This window comes from Schistocerca nitens, chromosome 9 (assembly GCF_023898315.1).
Source record: "Schistocerca nitens isolate TAMUIC-IGC-003100 chromosome 9, iqSchNite1.1, whole genome shotgun sequence".
NCBI classification, from domain to species: Eukaryota; Metazoa; Arthropoda; class Insecta; order Orthoptera; family Acrididae; genus Schistocerca; species Schistocerca nitens.
In genome coordinates, this window is record NC_064622.1 from 19,586,266 (window position 1) to 19,604,056 (window position 17,791).

Sequence of the window (17,791 nt, forward strand, 5' to 3'; positions counted from 1 at the left end):
TGACAGTGTCGAGAAGAAGGCGCGCCAACATCCAGCTTCTGCAACAGCGACGGCCGACAATGAGTGACTGTCGCCACCTCCTCGATCGACGGCTTCAAATCTTCAATCAACCAACGAGGAAGACTGGAAACACGTAAAGTTTTAGAACTGTCTGGCAGACCTCAGCTTTTCAAACTGTTCAAATCACAAAATTACAGCAACGTAGCATGAACCTTTGTTGCTCATTGTCCCAATTGCATTACCAAGCAGGGTCCCTTCCTTTTCCGGAATGAACCCGAGTGTCGTTGAAATTGAAACGCCAGCATCATTCGATTTCACTGCTTTAATTTAAAAGTTCAGTTAAGGTATTCATAGCTGGCTACAATATTTAGATTACACAAGCACAAATTAAGAGTGCGAGTTTTGTTACCGTATTTTAGTTTACCTGTGACTGCAGCTCAGCTTGGTACGTACTAAATTTTACTATTGTTAATTGTTCAGAATCATTTAATTCAAGTTCAAAGTTAAATCTCTTATTTCTAAATTGCGTAGATTCAAGTAGCTTTTGAAATGATTGTTGAGGTAGTCCAAGACTAACTGTATTTTACTGAAATTCGATGTGCTTCAGAAAGAAAGCTCACTATCAACTTCAATCACTAAATTAACTTTCGATTTTCCGGTTTTATTAATTCTTTTGCTAAATTAAGTCAGAGTGTAGCGAAATTTATTACTTCTGACAAACTTTCAGCTTTCACACTACACGTGTCAACCTTCAGTTGCCACGCTTCTAGTGCTAATTATATGTGTAATAACCTTTCTTTTTCAGTTACTATAGTAATTGTCCTTAGGACTGGCGACCGTAATTTCCCCCAAATCTCAAATATCTAATTAGCGCCAATCAATTGTTAACGTGACGGCCGCACATTTACTTTCTTTATTAACTTTACCCCTTTTGAAAATTAATTTCCACCAGTTTCATTTGCATTTTTCCTTTCATTTAGATGTAACCCTTTCCTCCCTCTTTACCGACAAATTAACTTCGGTGACGATTGCGTTTCCCAAATTTCCATTAGGTACACGCGATTTAATTTTTCACTGTCATTAAGGTCGATAAGTGAGGGGGACATTACAAGGCGAGTGGTATTCAGCGCAAGTGGCGCCGTGGGCTCGGCCCCCTTTCTGCGAGCCGCCTATTAATAGTCCTTGCGATCACTGAAGCACCAGTTGCACGGCGGATCTATCGATGATGATGATGATGATGATGATGATGATGATGATGGTGGTGGTGGTGGTGGTGGTGGTGGTGGTGGTGAATCCGGGGCTTTGAGTGCGTCTCTAACGATTGCTCGATCCTCATGTTCTGTTGTGCCTCTGGGTCGACCGCTTCCTGCCTGACACGTTGTTCGGCAGTGGTTCACCCATTCCAGCTTACATCGACGAACAGTGGCTTCGCTCCTATAAATGGCGAACGAGTGTGCCGATTACTCCAACCGGCTTCTTTGAGCCCAGCCACACGCCCCCTCTCAAATGCTGACATCTTCGTATATTGTTCACGAACCTGTCTGCGTGGTATAGTTACCGTCCAACTGAGTACACGTAAATAATTCGCAAAGACATTATGCCCTAGTATCGACATGTCCATTGTTTACTATCCTTGCCAACTGCTTCGTGAAACTGCGCCGCAGCATCACACTTTCATCCATCGGCCGCCAGAGTTTACAATTTTGCATTGTTCATCGATAACTGTATATTGACTTGTGCCCAATTTGCGTAACTCCTTCGTGGCGCGTCGTCTTTGTTTTTTTTCTTAGAACGTATCTAGAAGTATAGATATATTAAGAACAACAGGGTTAGGACATTACATGGATTAGAGTGCTCTTGCTATATTTGCATTTATTGAAAATGGCTTACTGGCTAATGATTTCCTAACATTGACAATGTTTGATATATAATATTTGTTGCGCTTAATCTGCCGTGAAAGAAAACTAAACATTACCAAAGTTTTTGGTATTTTTCATTAATGGCAAATCTATTATCTTATATATTCATACAATAGCATAACGTATTTGTGATTGCGGAATTATGTATAGGATTTTTCGCATTCTTGGATGCATTTACATATTCTGCACTATTAGAACGGAGTTCATGAGGTATGTTAGTCACAGCACGAGCGTTATATGGGACACCAGACGTAGCAAATTGTTTCATCAGTCACTGGGAGTGTTCATAGTTATTATATTGCATCTCCTACATATTTCGGAAGTAACTCTCTTGTAGCTTGTCTGTGTACAGCTACATACAGTTCCTATTTTTATAAACACATATCGAAGTTACTGTTTTTATAGACAAATATCAAAATTGCAATTTTTAAGGATACACATCTATAAGAGAGAAAGTAGCTTTAGATGATAACAAACCCCCATGACGTACGAAGTGCCCCATGGAAGTAAGTAAATTTCAGATTGATGTTCCGTGTAATTTTATAAATCGACGATATATGTCCGGGAAAGCTCTGAGGATAAACAGTATAACTGATGTAATTTCTTTCTGCGTAAGTACTCAGTGTAAAACGGTATGGCACTTTCGAAGAATAAATACATTTATATTCACATTTAGTTTCGTCAACACTGAAAGAAGACCAGTTCGTAGTTTATACGTTCTTTGTTTACATTTTGGCTGTGTCATTAACGGCAGAACATTTGTCATGTAAGTGAAGCTTTCATGGAATAGCCGTGTTTTTGGTCGCAGCAACTCTTTTAATTAAGATTGGCAATGACTTCCAGTACTGTTCTGAAGGAGTAACGAAACTGGCATCACGAGATTGATGAATTTCGGAGTTTCATTACCGTTCTGGAGAAGTAACGAAACTGGCATCACGAAATTGATGAGTTTCACTTATGAATGTCTGTGTTGTACTTGCAAAATGCCTTGAAGAAAAAAAGACGACTTAAGTAAGCAGTTGTATATTCACGGCATCAGAGGCTATTGTATTGTGACCATCAGATCTTGAGCGGCACTCCAGGTGTCACCCGCGGCGTTTAGGTTGAGCATCGCTTCAGGATGTCCTGGTGGCGTTGGTCCTGGGGATGATGTCGCGGTGAGCGACCCAGTGGGGCCAGGTCTGGATCTCCTGGTACAGGCGGTCGCCGGGGCACTCCGTGTCCTTCACTTGACGGTGACCGACCAGCTTGTACATCTCGCTTATGGAGCCTCTGGCGACTCCACAGCGGATCAAGGACCAGGCCAGCTCCAGCATATCGTGCGTGGGCAGCTCAGCTGCAACGGTCAAGAAAACAGGTAATCAGTTGAAATCGAAACACCATATACATTAATTTTATGCTACACTGCCTTTGTCTCCTCCCTGCAGTATCTTTTCCTTTCCCTCTCTCCCCCCCCCCCGGTCCGTACACTACTAACCGCTACTATCCAATCCAAACACTTTCTGTCTCCTATCCAGCCATCCCCACCAAAGATAGATACTGATTTAACAAGACCCGCCACCCTTGCACAATCTGCCCCGCAGTATTTCGTCCAGTGCTTACCGAGTGGAGCAGTATTAAGTGAAGGATTCAACCGAGCTCCACCCAGCACACACGGCCGCACATACAAGAGCGGTGCAGAGGGAGAAGTGGCACGTACAGGGAGGCCGACAAAATTACAGAGACTATTCAGAGATAACTTCAAAGTATAATGATATAAGGGATACGCGGTCTCCGTTGACGCGTTTCAGAGTAGCTGTATTTCATTCGGTTTCTTATCCCCGTTAGTCTTTGCATATGAAACGAGCAAATGTCGCTGGTATGAGCTGCATGTCTTGCAGGGAAACAAACTTACTCCGTTCACCCACTCAACTTGCTGTTGTCAACAGTAATGCCACTTTACTCCTTGTCCACACGCATTTAGTGTGCTCCGTCCTGTCTCGGGTTTCTGTTTTTCCGACAGCATCCATTGATCGTTAACAGTGATACGCAGCAGTAAGGACAGATTAACTGGCGGAGAATTGGCCGATATCCACCCCCTGCGTGGGTCCACTTACGGCAGCGGAAGGGCGTCACTGCAACGCTGTGCTGAGGTGTTCCCGATACCTCTGTGCTATTGGCTCCGTTACGTTAGTGTGTGGCGTACGTCTTAGAGATTGCGTATTATATAGACTATTTTATTTTTGTGGAGGTATTTTCATAGAAACAAAGGTATTGGGGTAACAAACCGAAGGAGTCACATTTCCAGTATTTAGTCTGTAACGAGCCACTGGAGACCGCGTGTCCGTTATATCAGAATACTCAGAAAATATCCATCAACTACCGCCGAAAAATTTGACGGAATTCTGGTCACGAGCGCAGGAGAGGCGCTGCAGGCGATGTCGTGCTTTTAGCAAAGGCACTCGCGTCGGTCGTCCGCTGCCACAACCCATTAAGGCCATATTTCGCCGCACTGTCCTAACGGATACGCTCGTCGTAGTCACACATCGATTTCTGCGGTTATTTCACGCAGTGTTGCTTCTCTGTTAGCGCTTACAGCTTCACGCAATCGCCGCTGCTCTCGATCGTTAAGTGAAGGCCGTCAGCCACTGCGTTGTCCGTAGTGAGAGGTAATGCCTGACATTTGGTATTTTCGACGCGCTCTTGACACTGTGGATCTGGATCTCGGAATATTGAATTGGCTAACGATCTCGGAATAGTGAATTGGCTAATGATATACGAAACGGAATGTCCCATGCGCCTACCTCCAGCTACCATTCCGCTTTCAAGTCTGTTAACTCCCGTCGTGCGGCCATAATCACGTCGGAAACCTTTTCACATGAATCACCCGAGTACAAATGACGGCTCTGCCAATGCGCTGCCCTTTTATACCTAGTGTACGCGATACTGCCGTCATTTGTACAAATGCATATCGCTGTGATATGACTTTTGGACCTAGGTATATATATATATGAGCGTAATAAAACGCAGTAACCAAACAGTGCCATCGAAGTGTCTACTGTTGAAGCTGTCTGCAGTCTTCAGATTCAGCAGTGGGGAGTACCGATACCAAGCTACCACAGTGCGGACACTAACGATGCGGTCGGTCCGACTGTAGACAGTAGAGAACTTAGACCAATCGTCTGACGACGTGTGGTGCGGGGGGAGGGGGGGGGGGGAGGAATGTAGATCGCCTTCCGCCCGGAAAGCTGGCAGCCGAAAACCGTCATTTGTGCTTCGGCGGAAGCAAAAGTCTTAGGAGTCACTGATGACCCTTTCCGGTGTAGTGGGAGACGTACTGAAGACCCCGGTGGACTACAATTAATATCTTCATTGATTTCAAAACAATAAAACAAAACAACGAGCAACGCACGGCTCAAGTCAAAGCATTCTGTAATGGCTGCCGCGCAATTGTTTGCTCAAGATGGCAGCGTCGCAAACGAGGCAGACCACGCCAGATCCTTATTGGTACCTTACGCAATCATAATTAAAAAAAAAAAAAAAAAAAAAAAAAAAAACGCCTCGCCAACCTAAAATTGATACGTTAAACTTCCCTCACAATGGCTGTAATGAGGAGTGGGAGAAGCACGCTAATGCTCAGTAGCTGCCATACGGTCGCTGAACACCCATGTTAGACAACTAGAGGATGAAGCATCTTGTAATGAAACAGACTACACCTGAATAAAAGTATGTAGTGAACGATGTATTATTTTGAGTATATCATTAATTTCGAAGGACATTAAACGCCACGTTCATAAATTCTAAATTCCATAACATTTTCATAACATAGTATCGTCTGCAAACTGAGAACTGTGAAAGAAATACCGACTTTCTTACTTTTAACCAGTACATCTGTATCTGTGGTAACGTTCACGTATCCGTTGGTGTAAATGATTGTACCTTCTCGAACCTTCGCTTGCTGTTGGTATGTAGGATCGGCAGTAGTGAACAGGACATACACTCCTGGAAATGGAAAAAAGAACACATTGACACCGGTGTGTCAGACCCACCATACTTGCTCCGGACACTGCGAGAGGGCTGTACAAGCAATGATCACACGCACGGCACAGCGGACACACCAGGAACCGCGGTGTTGGCCGTCGAATGGCGCTAGCTGCGCAGCATTTGTGCACCGCCGCCGTCAGTGTCAGCCAGTTTGCCGTGGCATACGGAGCTCCATCGCAGTCTTTAACACTGGTAGCATGCCGCGACAGCGTGGACGTGAACCGTATGTGCAGTTGACGGACTTTGAGCGAGGGCGTATAGTGGGCATGCGGGAGGCCGGGTGGACGTACCGCCGAATTGCTCAACACGTGGGGCGTGAGGTCTCCACAGTACATCGATGTTGTCGCCAGTGGTCGGCGGAAGGTGCACGTGCCCGTCGACCTGGGACCGGACCGCAGCGACGCACGGATGCACGCCAAGACCGTAGGATCCTACGCAGTGCCGTAGGGGACCGCACCGCCACTTCCCAGCAAATTAGGGACACTGTTGCTCCTGGGGTATCGGCGAGGACCATTCGCAACCGTCTCCATGAAGCTGGGCTACGGTCCCGCACACCGTTAGGCCGTCTTCCGCTCACGCCCCAACATCGTGCAGCCCGCCTCCAGTGGTGTCGCGACAGGCGTGAATGGAGGGACGAATGGAGACGTGTCGTCTTCAGCGATGAGAGTCGCTTCTGCCTTGGTGCCAATGATGGTCGTATGCGTGTTTGGCGCCGTGCAGGTGAGCGCCACAATCAGGACTGCATACGACCCAGGCACACAGGGCCAACACCCGGCATCATGGTGTGGGGAGCGATCTCCTACACTGGCCGTACACCACTGGTGATCGTCGAGGGGACACTGAATAGTGCACGGTACATCCAAACCGTCATCGAACCCATCGTTCTACCATTCCTAGACCGGCAAGGGAACTTGCTGTTCCAACAGGACAATGCACGTCCGCATGTATCCCGTGCCACCCAACGTGCTCTAGAAGGTGTAAGTCAACTACCCTGGCCAGCAAGATCTCCGGATCTGTCCCCCATTGAGCATGTTTGGGACTGGATGAAGCGTCGTCTCACGCGGTCTGCACGTCCAGCACGAACGCTGGACCAACTGAGGCGCCAGGTGGAAATGGCATGGCAAGCCGTTCCACAGGACTACATCCAGCATCTCTACGATCGTCTCCATGGGAGAATAGCAGCCTGCATTGCTGCGAAAGGTGGATATACACTGTACTAGTGCCGACATTGTGCATGCTCTGTTGCCTGTGTCTATGTGCCTGTGGTTCTGTCAGTGTGATCATGTGATGTATCTGACCCCAGGAATGTGTCAATAAAGTTTCCCCTTCCTGGGACAATGAATTCACGGTGTTCTTATTTCAATTTCCAGGAGTGTAGTTGTATGCAATAATCAGAAAGCGTACTACATATTACGCCGGAATGCCTTTAGAGAGAACATTTTTTGAAAGTGTGTTTTTAGTGTGAGAAAAGAAGGCATTCTTAAAGAGCAATAAAATGTAGTCGAAGAGCTGAGCTGGCCTATCAACTGGACGGACACACCCAGTGAGTCATTACTGGAAAAAAGAGTGCTCCAGTCCTGCAGAGCTGCAACCATACAAGGAATAGCCTCTGCCTCTATTACATGACATATATCAAACGGTGGTTCATTTCCTGGCACACACTAAGCACCTAGTGTCTCGTCATCATCGAATTCACAGCTTCAACAATGCGATATCGCAGACTTTCAAGAGTGTCAAGCATAGGGGGGATAAAAACGCTGTCTTTTACGTAACCACGCAGATAAAAGTCAGAAGGACTGAGGTCTGGAGACCTGCGAGGCCAGCTGCCATGAACTCCCTCTTCTGCTCCTCCTCTCCCAAACGTCCTGGAATGGGGCCATTCATGTAACGTCGGACGTGCATGGAGAAATTCTCTCCCTGCCCCCTGCCCCCCTCCCCCCCCCCCCTCCTATGCCTGTCAATCTTGAAAGTCTGCGACATCGCATTGTTGAAGCTGTGAATTCGATGACAAGAGACCAGGTGCTTCGTGTGTGCCATGAAATGAACTGCTGTATTCATATATGTTGTGTAACACATGGTGCTCACACAGAACGTATAACAATTCGAACTTCTCCCTTTCCACAAGCGTAGAATTGTTTCTATCTTTCGTAGTTTGGAAGCAATAAATGTTTGAAATCTGTTCCTTCTTTTTGAATAGCCCTGTATGTCGGCTGCAAACTATCAAGCCATCTTCGGAGGGAGCTGTAAAGACTACGTTTATTTATTTCGACCCTGTTTTTTTCTCCAAGTCATTCGAGGTTTCTTCTAACAGAAGTGCTGGTTAGTACTTCCCTAATACTGGTCACTTTCTATAATGTTAACCACCTTATATTTATACACACACCAAAGTGTGAAACAAAATGTATGTCTGTCTGTCTGTCTGTGAACAATAATACGTGGACACACCACCCTGGGGGACGTGGTGAAATTAAACGCGTATGAACACATGACAAAGTGAAAACAAATACAGGGCATTTGTCTTACATACATTCCTTATTCTTATACATAAATCCTGTTTATAGTTGTTGTTGTTGTTGTTGTTGTTGTGGTCTTCAGTCCTGAGACTGGTTTGATGCAGCTCTCCATGCTACTCTTATCCTGTGCAAGCTTCTTCATATCCCAGTACCTACTGCAACCTACATCCTTCTGAATCTGTTTAGTGTATTCATCTCTTGGTCTCCCTCTACTATTTGTACCCTCCACGCTGCTCTCCAGTACTAAATTGGCAATCCCTTGATGCCTCAGAACATGTTCTACCAACCAATCCCTTCTAGTCAAGTTGTGCCACAAATTTCACTTCTCTCCAATTCTATTCAGTACCTCCTCATTACTTACGTGATCTACTCATCTGGTCTTCAGCATTCTTCTGTAGCACCACATTTCGAATGCTTCTATTCCCTTCTTGTCCAAACTATTTATCGTCCATGTTTCACTTCCATACATGGCTACACTCCATACAAATACTTTCAGAAACTACTTCCTGGCACTTAAATCTATACTCGATGTTAACAAATTTCTCTTCTTCAGAAACGCTTTCCTTGCCATTGCCAGTCTACATTTTATATCCTCTCTACTTCGACCATCGTCAGTTATTTTGTTCCCCAAATAGCAAAACTCCTTTACTACTTCAAGTGTCTCATTTCCTAATCTAATACCCTCAGCATCACCCGATTTAATTCGACTACATTCCATTATCCTCGTTTTGCTTTTGTTGATGTTCATCTTATACCCTCCTTTCAAGACACTGTCCATTTCGTTCAACTGCTCTTACAGGTCCTTTGCTGTCTCTGACAGAATTACAATGTCATCGGCAAACCTCAAAGTTTTTATTTCTTCTCCATGGATTTTAATTCCTACTCCGTATTTTTCTTTTGTTTCCCTTACTGCTTGCTCAATATACAGATTGAATAACATGGGGTATAGGCTACAACCCTGTCTCACTCCCTTCCCAACCACTGCTTCCCTTTCATGTCCCTCGACTCTTATAACTGCCATCTGGTTTCTGTACAAATTGTAAATAGCCTTTCGCACCCTGTATTTTACCCCTGCCACCTTCAGAATTTGAAAGAGAGTATTGAGTATTCCAGTCAACATTGTCAAAAGCTTTCTCTAAGTCTACAAATGCTAGAAACGTAGGTTTGCCTTTCCTTATCTAGCTTGGCTTCTACCAGTTTTTCCATTCGATGTAAAGAATTCGTGTTAGTATTTTGCAGCAGTGGCTTATTAAACTGATAATTCGGTAATTTTCACATCTGTCAACACCTGCTTTCTTTGGGATTGGAATTATTATATTCTTCTTGAAGTCTGAGGGTATTTCGCCTGTCTCATACATCTTGCTCACCAGATGGTAGAGTTTTGTCAGGACTGGCTCTCCCAAGGCCTTCAGTAGTTCTAGTGGAATGTTGTCTACTCCCGGGGCCTTGTTTCGACTCAGGCCTTTCAGTGCTCTGTCAAACTCTTCACGCAGTATCATATCTCCCATTTCATCTTCATCTACATCCTCTTCCATTTCTATACTATTGTCCTCAAGTACATCGCCCTTGTATAGACCCTCTATATACTCCTTCCACCTTTCTGCCTTCCCTTCTTTGCTTAGAACTGGGATTCCACCTGAGCTCTTGATATTCATGCAAGTGGTTCTCTTTTCTCCAAAGGTCTCTTTAATTTTCCTGTAGGCAGTATCTCCCTTACATATACTGATATGTGCCTCTACATCCTTACATTTGTCCTCTATCCATCCCTGCTTAGCCATTTTGCACTTCCTGTCGATCTCATTTTTGAGACGTTTGTATTCCTTTTTGCCTGTTTCATTTACTGCGTTTTTAGATTTTCTCCTGTCAGCAATTAATTTCAGTATCTCTTCTGTTACCCAAGGATTTCTACTAGCCCTCGTCTTTTTACCTACTTGATCCTCTGCTGCCTTCACTATTTCATCTCTCAAAGCTACCCATTCTTCTTCTACTGTATCTCTTCCCCCCCGTTCGTGTCAACCGTTCTCCAATGCTCTCCCAAAACTCTCTACAACCTCTGTTTCTTTCAGTTTATCCACGTCCCATCTCCTTAAATTCCCACATTTTTGCAGTTTCTTCAGTTTCAATCTGCAGTTCATAACCAATAGATTGTGGTCAGAGTCCACATCTGCCCCTGGAAATGTCTTACAATATAAAACCTGGTTCCTGAATCTCTGTCTTACCGTTATATAATCTGTCTGAAACCTTCCAGTGTCTCCAGGCTTCTTCCATGTATACAACCTTCTTTTATGATTCTTGAACCAAGTGTTAGCTATGATTAAGTTATGCTCTGTGCAAAATCTACCAGGCGGCTTCCTCTTTCATTTCTTACTCCCAATCCATATTCACCTACTACGTTTCCTTCTCTTCCTTTTCCTACTCTCGAATTCCAGTCACCCATGACTATTAAACTTTCATCTCCCTTCACTATCTGAATAATTTATCTCACCATACATTTCATCAATCTCTTCGTCATCTGCAGAGCTGGTTGGCATATAAACTTGTACTACTGTGATAGGCGTGGGCTTCATCTCTATCGTTGCTACAATAATGCGTTCACTATGCTGTTTGTAGTAGCTTACTCGCATCCCTATTTTCCTATTCATTATTTAACCTACTCCTGCAGTACCCCTATTTGATTTTGTGTTTATAACCATGTAGTCACGTGACCAGAAGTCATGTTCCTCCTGCCACCGATCTTCACTAATTCCCAGAGTATCTAACTTTAACCTATCCATTTCCCTTTTTAAATTTTCTAACCTACCTGCCTGATTAAGGGATCTGACATTTCACGCTCCGATCCGCAGAACGCCAGTTTTCTTTCTCCTGATAACGACGTTCTCTTGAGTAGTCCCCGCCCGGAGATCCGAATGGGAGACTATTTTACCTCCAGAATATTTTACCCAAGAGGACGCCATCATCATTTAAGCATACAGTAAAGCTGCATGCCCTCGGGAAAAATTACGGCTGTAGTTTCCCCTTGCTTTCAGCCGTTCGCAATACGAGCACAGCAAGACCGTTTTGGTTAGTGTTACAAAGCCAGATCAGTCAATCATACAGATTGTTGCCCCTGCAACTACTGAAAATGCTGCTGTCCCTCTTCAGGAATCACACGTTTGTCTGGCCTCTCAATAGATACCCCTCCGTTGTGGTTGCACCTACGGTAGGGCTATCTGTATCGCTGAGGCACGCAAGCCTCGCCACGAACGGCAAGGTCCATGGTTCATGGGGGGGGTATAGTTAGTTAAAGCGCAAGAATGTGACAGTTATATTTGACTGCAACATTTTACACATGTAAAAAAGGGGAAGGAAAAAAACAGAAGATACGTTACATATTCGTTAATTCTTCTCAGTACACACAAATAAAATGAAAAGTATACTACTCTGGCTGTTTTTAAGGTATAAAATTTCTCTGCAGCAAAAATTTTGCAGTATTTGCTCCATTTTAAGTGATTGTCAGTACATATTGCCTGTCATTGAGACTTCTTTGTATCTTCGCCTACAGACCAGTGAGTTTTTACATCGTCTCCACCTTCCGCGAAATATTACCAACACTACCAATTTAGTTTTGGGGTATCCATAGTGCGAATAGCATTACTGAATTTAATTGATGCCAAAACCTTTGTTTGTTCTAAGTAACAATTTGATAATCCGAATAGAAAAAGATAGTCAACTTTGACTAAACTGGTAATGCTCCGAACCAAGACATTCTGTGTTGACGACAGATTGAGATTAACAAGAAAAGTTACCCAATGCACAAAAGGCAATTCCAAAACTCGTGAGCCCAAGCTGAGTACCCAAGCGCCAGAAAATGAAATGAACGGTGCCAGCACGTCACAGTAACGTGACCTATCACACGACTGAGTCGACAAACAGCGGCGCGAGAGCTGTCTGAAAGCTGCTCAAGAACTGCCCCGGAAATTACTGGAAGCTAATAAAGAGGGAGCTAGTAAAATTGCGATAACACGCTCTTCGCTGTTTGAAGTAAAGTAAATGCCTCTCCATATACGTGTGATTCTGCAAAGCGAGGCTACACCGGGACCACGGGGAGAGTTTGAAATCCAACAGGAGCAAGTCGGGCGCTCCGTCGGAAATGGTGCAATAGGTGGGAATGGCCCCGAACGGAATGGCTGCGTGATCAATACTTCAGCCTTATTTATTTCTAGAATTACCTGCAGCGTCAAGATATTTGGGAGCTAGCACTTTGCAATTTACCCAGAGACAGAAGAACTGAGTACTCACTCCTGTAGTCGCCGATGAAGCTGATACCGACGCTCTTGAAGTTGTAGGTTGGAGAGTGTGCGCCGATCGTGTCCCATCCGCGGCCGGCGTATACTCGATTGTCGCCTCCCACGATGAAGCTGCAAGCCAGAGCAGAGTCATGGAAAATCGCTGTAACAGAGTTGGCTACTGATTTGCCGGCTTTGTGCCGGTGTCGGACTGTGAACTTGGTATCAAAGCACCTGTAGCGACCAGGTCCGTGACAGTAACAACCAAATTTTGACGTTAAATATTCGGTACATCCACTCCCCTACCTGTGGTAAAGTATCCGTTGCTCATTACTGATAGTCATTACGTACGACACATTTAACTTATATTAGCGCTGAGCATGCGCTGCTATTTGTTAACAAAGGAAGAACGGTGATGAATAAGGAGCTTCCGCCACATCTTCACTTTCACAGGATCTATTCGTCTTTCTGTATCACACGATCGATTTGACACCGTATGCGTCTACGACAACCTAGAACAGCAGTAGAGATTGCCCTACTTCTGCCCGAATAACGGTGGACCACGCAATGTTAAGCTGTCGTGACGCAGCTCGTTCACTGCTTAAAGATCGCACATTGTGTCCAGCATTCTCAGCAATGGAAACACTAACTTCTTCGATAGCTTGTGGAGGAGTTGCCCGTCGGCCTCTCTCGGGAGCAGTTCGCCAGTTAAATCGAACTTCCGAATCGTGTTTTTCAACTTCCTGTGTGGAAAGAGGACCTGCCCGTATTCCTTTAGTTCGTCAGTACTCGCGAAGGGCAGCAGCTATATTGCCGCTGTGTTGGTAAAACAGCTTTACGAGTAAAGCCCCGCTCACCTTGTCCAGACCATTGTTGACTGTCAGCAACTGTAATGCACGCTGATGCCTGTGTTTCAACTCTTAAGTCACCGTACCAGGACCGGCGCGTGAACACAACTCGTGACAGTAACGCTACTAACAACGTACATCCTGCAGCGCCCACTGCGAACGTCATTTATATTAAGTTCGGTACCCATAGTATATAGTTTTCCCTCTTAAGTATCGAAAGATCAATTATAACTACCCTGTATACATGATATGTCACAATTAAAGGGCCACTTTTTTGAAACCCCGTCACTTTCTCCCGTCGCGTCGCAGAAGTTCGAAATTTTGCTAGAAGGCGCCTTCAAATGGTTCAAATGGCTCTGAGGACTATGGGACGTGTCGTCGCTTATTGGTTGCTCGCGGGTGGCTTGATGAACACTTCAGCGGATTCACCATTGTGGCTTTGGCGCCGAGATCGCCACTTCTTAATCGATCATTAATGGGATGCTGTCAATAAACCAACCACACAAGGACTATTGTGAGTAGCGCTGCATGATACTTGGATCAATATCTCGCCAGAATGATGGTTACACATCGTAAATGCCAAGCCTTGATGTCTAACTGCAGTTTTGAGACATTGTGGGAAAGTGACTCATTGATAACATTACATCCTGTGCCTTCTCATGACCTTTGGCTACTCGTGAAGTTTTACCACTACATAAAATTCGTAAGAAAATGGCAAACACGACATCTTTATATAGTGTACAGCAGAGGCTATAACCATGCACACACAAACACTGTATTTCAGTCTTGGAAGTACTTTATTATTTCTGATTCTCGTTACGCATTTCGACTAATTGCCATCATAAACATGAGATATGCAATTCTTTGAATATATTACAAAAATGTTTTTCTTAACACAAGAAAATAACGTTATTTCACAAGCTTACAAATTGAGTACTGCACACAATCAGTAGTATACAAACACGGTGTTATAGATGAGTGATACATTGCAAATACTTTAAAAAATCAGCACAGTGTATATCGTCAAATAGGACGGTACCTACTCGTACAAAGTGCAGGTGCACACCGGCGGCGACGCAGTCAGAAGGTAAAGTACCCAGCCGCCGCCAGGTGGCGCCCAAAGCTCAATAACAGCACGCACTGACTCACAGATGACGGACAAGTACAAACGTGAATAAAAGGTAAATTAGATTAAAAATATACTTTCGTTTCTTGCAAATGTGTTACATAAACAATAAAAAGACAAATCCTTGTGGATTAACACATGTATGTGACTCCCGGTAGATTTTACCTAACTTGACGTAACATAAGGCAGTAGAAAGTAAGGCAACTTACAGTAAAGTATTGCAGCACAAAATGAAATGCTTCAGACAAAAAACTAGAGAAATCGTGGAGTCCAGAAATAAACAGCCAACGAAAAATTTATAATAAAAAGCAGTGACAAAATCGTATGTGGAATGACTGCAAGGCTATTAGTGTGGAGCCAATGAAAAAATGTGGAGCTGGAGGGTTAGTTTATTAAAGCACTCAAACGTCACAACAGATCACTCGTGATGTCAGAAAATCAATTTTTATTAAAATCCGTCTGCTCCTTTATTATTCGTTGTGACTGCCTTTTTTATGTGAATACACGGTTGGAAATACACTCCTGGAAATGGAAAAAAGAACACATTGACACCGGTGTGTCAGACCCACCATACTTGCTCCGGACACTGCGAGAGGGCTGTACAAGCAATGATCACACGCACGGCACAGCGGACACACCAGGAACCGCGGTGTTGGCCGTCGAATGGCGCTAGCTGCGCAGCATTTGTGCACCGCCGCCGTCAGTGTCAGCCAGTTTGCCGTGGCATACGGAGCTCCATCGCAGTCTTTAACACTGGTAGCATGCCGCGACAGCGTGGACGTGAACCGTATGTGCAGTTGACGGACTTTGAGCGAGGGCGTATAGTGGGCATGCGGGAGGCCGGGTGGACGTACCGCCGAATTGCTCAACACGTGGGGCGTGAGGTCTCCACAGTACATCGATGTTGTCGCCAGTGGTCGGCGGAAGGTGCACGTGCCCGTCGACCTGGGACCGGACCGCAGCGACGCACGGATGCACGCCAAGACCGTAGGATCCTACGCAGTGCCGTAGGGGACCGCACCGCCACTTCCCAGCAAATTAGGGACACTGTTGCTCCTGGGGTATCGGCGAGGACCATTCGCAACCGTCTCCATGAAGCTGGGCTACGGTCCCGCACACCGTTAGGCCGTCTTCCGCTCACGCCCCAACATCGTGCAGCCCGCCTCCAGTGGTGTCGCGACAGGCGTGAATGGAGGGACGAATGGAGACGTGTCGTCTTCAGCGATGAGAGTCGCTTCTGCCTTGGTGCCAATGATGGTCGTATGCGTGTTTGGCGCCGTGCAGGTGAGCGCCACAATCAGGACTGCATACGACCCAGGCACACAGGGCCAACACCCGGCATCATGGTGTGGGGAGCGATCTCCTACACTGGCCGTACACCACTGGTGATCGTCGAGGGGACACTGAATAGTGCACGGTACATCCAAACCGTCATCGAACCCATCGTTCTACCATTCCTAGACCGGCAAGGGAACTTGCTGTTCCAACAGGACAATGCACGTCCGCATGTATCCCGTGCCACCCAACGTGCTCTAGAAGGTGTAAGTCAACTACCCTGGCCAGCAAGATCTCCGGATCTGTCCCCCATTGAGCATGTTTGGGACTGGATGAAGCGTCGTCTCACGCGGTCTGCACGTCCAGCACGAACGCTGGTCCAACTGAGGCGCCAGGTGGCAATGGCATGGCAAGCCGTTCTACAGGACTACATCCAGCATCTCTACGATCGTCTCCATGGGAGAATAGCAGCCTGCATTGCTGCGAAAGGTGGATATACACTGTACTAGTGCCTACATTGTGCATGCTCTGTTGCCTGTGTCTATGTGCCTGTGGTTCTGTCAGTGTCCGTTACATCGGATTATGCAGAGGATAAACTGTCAATCGCCCGCATCTCGTGGTCGTGCTGTAGCGTTCTCACTTCCCGCGCCCGGGTTCCCGGGTTCGATTCCCGGCGGGGTCAGGGATTTTCTCTGCCTCGTGATGACTGGGTGTTGTGTGCTGTCCTTAGGTTAGTTAGGTTTAAGTAGTTCTAAGTTCTAGGGGATTGTTGACCATAGATGTTAAGTCCCATAGTGCTCAGAGCCATTTGAACCAGGAATGTAGCCACTGTACATGGTTGCCGGCATCGGTGGTCACGAAAATGTACGGTTGCAAGATGATCGAGTTCTGGACGGCCACGTGGCTCTACCGAGATGTAAGACCATTGTTTTTTTTATGTACGGCTCTGCCGCATCGTACGGCATCTGCAGCAGCAAGTTGAGCAGCAGCTGGCACCACAGTGACACAACGAACTGTTACAAATCTGTTACTTCAAGGGCAGCTCCGAGCCAGATGTCCTGTAGCATGCATTCCGGTGACCCCAAACCACATTCATTTGCGACTTCGGTGGCGGTCGTGTGAAGTGAAAGCTGATTGGAGGGCAGGGTGGAGGTCTATTGCGTTTTCTGAGGAAATCTGGTTCTGCCCCGATGGGAAATAAGGCCGTTTGTTGGTTAGGAGGCCAGTTGAGGTCATTTAACCAACCTCTCAGCGTGGCTCTGCACCTGGAGTTATGGTGTGTGGTGCGATTTCATATGACAGCAGGAGCACTCTCTTAATTATCCCATGCACCCTGACTGCAAATAGCCGGCCCCGGTGGCCGAGCGGTTCTAGGCGCTTCAGTCCGGAACCGCGCCGCTGCTACGGTCGCAGATTCGAATCCTGCCTCGGACATGGATGTGTGTGATGTCCTTAGGTTTAAGTAGTTCTAAGTCTAGGAGACTGATGACCTCAGATGTTACGTCCCATAGTGCTTAGAGCCATTTTTTTACTGCAAATTTGTACGTCAATCTGGTGATTCAAAACGCTGCGCTGCCAATTGCGAACAACACGCCAATGGGTGTTTTCCAACATATACCACTCGCCTACATACCGCTCTACAAACGAGGGTTTCCGCGGGCGGTGTCAATAATGATTAAAATTCTTCTGGGTGTTGTACTGCGTCATTGGATAAAATACTTTAATTATAAACTTAAAACCAACGTTTCGACTGTATTACTACCGCTTATATTTTCCGTGTCACGTCAGATCCGATGATGGCAGTTAGTGGAAATGTGTAATC

General features: G+C 45.8%; 2 protein-coding genes across 4 annotated transcripts in view; one reads left to right on the forward strand and one right to left on the reverse strand.

Annotated features, from left to right (window-relative positions):
- Positions 1 to 17,791, forward strand: part of LOC126203958 (trichoplein keratin filament-binding protein) — an 801,925-nt gene that overhangs the window by 307,165 nt on the left and 476,969 nt on the right. The gene's annotated exons all lie outside the window — the stretch shown is intronic.
- Positions 1,856 to 17,791, reverse strand: part of LOC126203960 (peptidoglycan-recognition protein LC-like) — a 63,998-nt gene continuing 48,062 nt past the window's right edge. The window contains exons 5-6 of the mRNA XM_049938357.1: positions 12,734 to 12,852; positions 1,856 to 3,255 (exon numbers count right to left, since the gene is read on the reverse strand). Coding sequence (XP_049794314.1) covers positions 3,035 to 3,255; positions 12,734 to 12,852 — 340 coding nt within the window. The 3' untranslated portion in view covers positions 1,856 to 3,034. The remainder of the gene's footprint in view (positions 3,256 to 12,733; positions 12,853 to 17,791) is intronic.